The sequence below is a fragment of the Henckelia pumila genome, unplaced genomic scaffold (genome assembly GCF_033568475.1).
Source record: "Henckelia pumila isolate YLH828 unplaced genomic scaffold, ASM3356847v2 CTG_525:::fragment_3, whole genome shotgun sequence".
In the NCBI taxonomy this organism is placed as follows: Eukaryota; Viridiplantae; Streptophyta; class Magnoliopsida; order Lamiales; family Gesneriaceae; genus Henckelia; species Henckelia pumila.
The window spans coordinates 3,901,191-3,907,535 of NW_027331857.1; the positions used below are offsets into that span (position 1 = coordinate 3,901,191).

Here is a 6,345-nt window from a genome sequence, read left to right on the forward strand (position 1 = left end):
TCCAACAAATATACCAACAAATTAATGAGACAGTAGTCCTAAGAAAAATTAGATTACCTTGATCTAGATAAGATTAATTTCATAATACACGTCCGAACATTTTGATTATGTGAGTAGCTTCTTTTTTAAAAAAGAAAAGAAAAAAGAAAAGAAACAATATATTTTTTCAAATCGTGGTTTTCCAAAATACTGTAAGAAATTTAGAATAAAATCATCTAATATTACACTTTAAAAACATTTAACTTGGGATGGACAAAATATAAAAGTAAGATATCATTACTCATTGGTGGTAGCAGCAACAAGTTGCCAAATTATGAAAGCTTGGATGGGGCCAAAATACACATTTATGATTTAACCTACCTTCTTCCTCGAGTTATCTTTTCAAGTGTAAAATGTGCCAACACTCGAAATAATTTATTATGTTTGGTCTCGAATATAAGGTGAATTTCACAAAATTAATATATTTCAAAGAGTTTTGATCACATGGGCAACCACCATGGACAACTACGTGAACAATAGCTGACGTGGCACCTTGGACATACAATGAGTGATTGCCACGTAAACTGTTGCTCACGTAGTTGCTCATGGTGGTTGTCCATGTGATCAAAACTCTTTCAAGTGAAGACATAAGGAGGATTAAATTTATAACTCCAAACTCCAGAATTCCAAATATAGTATATTGCTTTATGTTACAAACAAAATGACACACACACATGGTAATATTCAAAATTATAATTTCGCTAATTTTAATAGAAAATAGTTTTTTTTCCCCCTGACATTACGAGTATTGTTGAATCCTACCCAACATTAATGACATTATTGGTGGTCCTTAAACAGACTCATCATCTCACAATAACATGCCACAACAAAATCAAATCTGACACCATTGATTCATTATAATGTAAGAAGCCAATATTCCATCTTTGTACTTGTTTTTCACCAGTAGTATAATTGCTGGTCCTCAATTCGATTCATACTAACTTGCAAACTGAAAACTGAAAAGCACAAGTATCGAACAAATGAACAGAAAAGTATAGTTCTTCATTTGAGTTTCTGTGCATGCATGGCGCCGTCTCAGAGAGCTTTGAGCTAGAAAATGTGCTAGGCTTAGCGATCGACGAGCCATCAAAATGTTGTGTTTATTGTATATCGACAACCAAGAATGAATATATACCTTAGAAGCCAATGCTTCATCAATTGAGCAAGCAAGAAAAGAAACTCAAGGTTTCTGAGCAGAGAACATGATAAACGATTGCCGAACTTCCTTGGTATAATTAGTAAGTCCACACGAAGTGCATAAATCCTCGATCTCCTCTTCCGTCAAATAGTTATAGTTCCTCAAAGCCGTCTGTCACACAAAGTTGTATGTTTCAAGAGGTCAGAGGGAATTAACTGCATAACCGAGGGAACTACATGCAGCCTATTTGTCCAAGTCTGGCCAAGGAAGAATTATGAAGAATAAGGTAATAAAATACACCAACGGGGCGGGTTGAAAAATAAAGGCTTAAGCATCTATGAATAACTACAATATCTAGTTCATTATAAAGTTTTAAATTCACACTGGAAGGAGAATTATGAGGCATAGTCTTTATAATTTCACAATTAAGGTAAATGATTTGTACTTCATTGTACAGATCCAGCAACACATGAACTTTTCTTGAAGAAAATTCAGTAACAAACTTAAAAAATGAAGCACCTGTCTAAAAGGCCTTAAGAAAGGAGGAGTTGATGAACTGAATCTAAGGAATGTACTTCCGACGAATGCACCACCACTCCGCAAAACTCGATTTATTTCAGCTACCTGACATAAATTCCAACAAAATATGGAAACAATTATCAAAATTTAACAATTTAGATCCAGTTTAAGCATATATTATAAAATATTTTTACCAGAAAAAGAAATAAATTGTGACAAGTATACAAGAGAAAAAAGAAAAAAGACACAAGTGATGTGTAGCATGGAATAGCAAATCAAGAGGGAAATATGTCACAATTGACATGTGCTCTTTTCCTCTTCAAATATCATGATTATATTGTTTCTATTTTTTTTTTTTCAATTTGAGTATATGAATCAATAGATCACCATTTTATGTTTTTGGACTCGAACAAACGGGCAAGAAAACTTACTGCATTGGAAGGAGACGGCCAGCAATGCAAGGCTGCACCAGCATGAACAGCGTCAATTGAACCAGACGGAAAGGGAAGCCTGGAAATGTCAGCTCTCACAAGGGCAAGATTGCTGCAAATTACAGAACCAAAAATAATTGATGCATTTTATTTTCTTCTGCATAATGCATATGAAATATCTATATAAAAAGAAAACTCACGAGTTCAAGATAGAATTGTCCTCTTTTATGAAATCATAACATTGGCGAAGCATATTTTCTGAAAAATCGAGAGCAATAACTTTTGAATAGGCTCCTGATTTGGCAAACTTCCTAGAAAACAAACCACTTCCGCAGCTAACGTCTACGAGGATGCCACCTTCTGCTGGTTTAAAATAAGCTTGTGCCATCTTGAACTGCAGAGGATTTCACAAAGATGTGACGAAGATTCAAGAATTAAAGATTTAAGTTGTTATTCTGTTAAGAATTCGCAGTCAGCTAGGGAGACGTGCCGTTTTATGCCTGAGAAACAAATTATAGACTGTGTTTGCATGACAATTGAAGTTGAAAAATCGAACTCTGACATGCCAGTTAATTGACTTTTATCATGAGAGCACACAGATGAACAAGGCCACAGTCAAATACTAGAATAACCAAACATTTATCCCTATATAATGTTTTCAAAGAAAACATACCAGCTTAGTTAGTACTTCATGTATAATCATTTGAAAATATAGTACAAAGCATAGTATTCACATTTTCATGCATGTGGCGATTGTAGTTGTAGGAAACTAAACCATTCTCCTTTAGATACAAGTTGGTAGTTTTAGCGTTAAACTAGTTGTTAGAATGAGGCACAGTCAAATATTTACATTTAAAAATAAGCTTTAGATTGAGGCACAACAAGTAGTTACGATAAAGAATCAGTGTATTGAAAAGTGAACTGGCATTTTAAATTTACATACCGAAGTCACACTATCTAAATAGTTTAGCACATACACTACAGAGACCAGATACATGCAAGTATCCACTGATATAAAATTATACCACTTAAACAATATAGGCAATCAATTTTATCTGCATGTTCATATGCTGAACAAATTAAACATGAAATATTCCACCTTTTTCTTTACTTCTTTTCCCCTCATCTCGAAGCAAAATAAATATCAAGTTCGTCTAAAAATTTCTTGACTTAAGCTTGAAAACTATTGCACCCTTTCAAGTAAGTGGAAACAAAACGTTACCTCTTCTTCAGGACCAGGAAAACCACTAGTGTTAAAGTTTTGGCGCCAGCCCCTCTCATATACGAAAGAAACAAAAGGACTCCTGGCAAAAAAAACAAAAACTTCGAAGTCAAACTCAAGTGATTGCACCAGTTCGAAAATATAAAGCAACTGATATAAAAAAGATATTATTTCCTTCATCAGAGTAAATATTCATACAAGAACTGGGAGACATTCTGGAGAAGATTCTCATGAACTAGAAAAACATGAATTCTTTGTCTGATACATTCGAGGGAAAGTCTACTAACACTCTCACAATGACATTCGCTTCCCAGAAGAAAAAAAAATAAAGCAGCTGTAAAGCGTATCAACTTTATCAAGTATCAACAAACAGAAAAGCTAGCACGCATACACAGACAAACAAACCCTTTAAACATAAGATGTGCATTTGTCAAAAGTCTAAACATCTATTAATTGTGGCTTTGGTACCAAAAACAATTGATATGACCTGCATGATATGCATAAGGGTGTACCATATCATAGATATCTTTGGCAACAGAAGAAAAGAGGTAGAAAGATATGCTTCAAAAATAGTCGAGCATCAATTGAAATATGGAAGTCTCTATTTTGAATAGTCCAGGCGGCAAAACAGTAAAAATTAATCCTATATCAACTATTTGTCAAGAGAGTTGCAAGATTTTACTTCATTTAAGATAACAATGCTGCAGTGATTTTGTACTACAACCTTACACAATTTTTTTCTGTCAAATGGAATGTTGGGAACACAAGATTTTCATGAATGTAAAAGAGTTAAAGCGATACAACTTATGCTAAAGGTTAAAAACCATAGTAAGTAGAGAATCTCAATTTACAGGCACTTTAGAAGTGGCATTAGCAGTTACAGCAAGATCAATAATGCTTTACATGCTTCAAATTTACTACCTGAAGAGTTCCGTTCCTGCTGGTTTTGACTCAGTGTATTCCTTTGTCCCAGCAGTTACAGTAAGATCAAGATAAATGCTTTTGCTAGAATATGATTTGTTGCACGTCTTACACTTGAAACCAGATCTATAGATTGCTGGCCTGCCAACATTTCATATTTGAATATAAACTCTGCTTCCATATCCCTCACTAAACAGCAGTAAGTATTTCAAAAAATCAAACTTACAGGTTAAAACCTGATGGCCCTTTTCTTATTAGTGGTTCATAGCAAATGGGGCATGCAAACAAGTCGAAACTTGAAGAGTCTCCACTTTTTACAGAGGATTCCTGGTAAGAACAGAGACCCCAGATAGGAAAACAATGTGAAGTGCTCACTAAAGCATTTCGAGCTTAAATGTAAAACCAAATAAGAATTGCACAAACATAAGAAAACACTTCATTCTTCTTTCAGGTAAGCGCGCGGCGGTGAAGTTTAATAAAATTTGGAGGATTTTAGCATGCACAAGCATAATACCACCCTGCAAACCATTTAACTTGGATTTGCAAATAAAAAATTGAGGCAGTAAGTTATGCGAAAGCCAATTTTCATAAACTAGTAGGGTAACAAGCACATGAATCCAAAAAAATGTAACATTTCTCAAACCCTTGATTCATAGCCCTCGAATTTCAACACGATCGAATTCCCCAGCTTAGAAGTCTCAAAAAATTTGCAGATTGATGATATCTAAGCCTATGCTTTTGTCTTCATCAATCTAGTCAAGGCATCCATCAATCTTTCATCAATTCAATCAAAAACTGTTCATGGTACTTCAAGAATCTGAGCAACTAAAAATTGGTCGTCTTAAAATTTCTACCACCAGTCACATTTTGTGTCATATAAAGTACATATAAATACCTCAAATTGAACGAACACACACACAGAAACTTTCAGATTCACAAACATAATATATTATCCATTTAAAGGAGGTAAAGCGTGACGAGAATTACTGGGTCCAAAGCAACAGCAAAGGTAGCTCGAATTCTTGAAGAAGAAAATCGCGGCCGGGGACAAAACCGGAAATTATGATGAGCACGAGAGAGTTTTGGGAAAAAGGCAGAATCATGGTGGAAGATAAGTGACTTCTGAGCAGTAATCTCCATACTCTACTCGGGTTGATGATGGTGATTGTGGGTTCTTTCTCTTCTTCTGGTCGATGATTTTTTGTGGGAAAGATATGCGTAAAAACACAAGCCTATATATACAGGGGTTTTCATCAGAGTGAGGAGAAGTGGAGGAAATTTCTGGTAGTTCTCTTTCATTTGTTGAGTGTAATTGTGTGGCCAAGATTCAGGGATTTTAAAATTCTGGTATTATCATAGTTGAGCTGTGATTAGAAATTTTCATGGCCTTTATGGAAACCCAAAAAGTTTAAACCCCAATCAAATCTTGATTACCAAGAAGAAGGAAGAAGGTGTCTAGACACAGTGTTTTATGGCCGATTAAATAATAATAATAATTTTTTTTTTCAATCTCATTTCCTAAATCAAATTCTTGCTCTACTGTTGAAACCGATCATATTTAAATAATATTTGGTATTTCTAACAAGCATTTCTCGACTTTTTCTTCAAAAAATTTAGGTGAGCTAGGGAGATAGTCGAGATTCTATTTTGATATATCGACTCAATCTATTTATTTCATATGATTGTCAACCTATTTATTTACTATTGTGATCATACAACATATCTCGAAGGTTAGCTTTCAATAAAGTAGTTTGATCGATGTCATTTTGCTAACTATACTTTCAAAGAAAAAAGTGCTCATTCTCTATTTTTTTTATATACTTTACATGATCCAAAATTAAGTTAAGGTAATAACTAATAAATATATAATGTATATCGTCATTGAAATTAATATTTTTTTTTAAAAAAACAATAAAACTTCCTTGGTCTTCATATTGGAATGTGTTCACTTGGTAAAAAAACTCAATATATACTTTCAAATAAAATGCTCAATAATACCAGAGCAAAAATAGTTATGGTCAGAGACTCAGAAGTCAGAAGTGGGATTTGATTATAGGTAAATTACCTATCCATTC

The 6,345-nt window shown here is 33.9% G+C and overlaps 1 protein-coding gene across 3 annotated transcripts; it reads right to left on the reverse strand.

The window, feature by feature from the left end:
- Positions 1 to 779: 779 nt before the first annotated feature.
- Positions 780 to 5,681, reverse strand: LOC140873207 (uncharacterized methyltransferase At2g41040, chloroplastic). 3 transcript variants are annotated; one of them, XM_073276244.1, is made up of 9 exons: positions 5,258 to 5,681; positions 4,497 to 4,597; positions 4,271 to 4,411; positions 3,350 to 3,431; positions 2,328 to 2,521; positions 2,128 to 2,239; positions 1,697 to 1,801; positions 1,175 to 1,348; positions 780 to 995 (listed from the first exon to the last, which is right to left on the reverse strand). In XM_073276244.1, exons 1-8 carry the CDS (start codon positions 5,408 to 5,410, stop codon positions 1,220 to 1,222), a joined length of 1,017 nt encoding a protein of 338 aa, XP_073132345.1. In that variant the 5' UTR covers positions 5,411 to 5,681; the 3' UTR covers positions 780 to 995; positions 1,175 to 1,219. The 3 variants fall into 3 exon arrangements, with proteins under 3 accessions (XP_073132345.1, XP_073132344.1, XP_073132343.1); XM_073276243.1 differs by having other exon boundaries at positions 780 to 1,089; XM_073276242.1 differs by having other exon boundaries at positions 780 to 1,348; positions 5,258 to 5,680.
- Between the last annotated feature and the right edge of the window lie 664 nt (positions 5,682 to 6,345).

Bases quoted from the DNA above. Each gene is read 5' to 3' on its own strand.
- LOC140873207 (XM_073276244.1), bottom strand. From the start codon at position 5,410: ATGGAGATTACTGCTCAGAAGTCACTTATCTTCCACCATGATTCTGCC. The intron at 4,412-4,496 runs GTAAGTTTGATT...AAATGTTGGCAG, and splicing joins GGGCCATCAGGTTTTAACCT to GCCAGCAATCTATAGATCTG. The intron at 3,432-4,270 runs GTAGTAAATTTG...TTTTTTTGCCAG, and splicing joins GCAGGAACGGAACTCTTCAG to GAGTCCTTTTGTTTCTTTCG.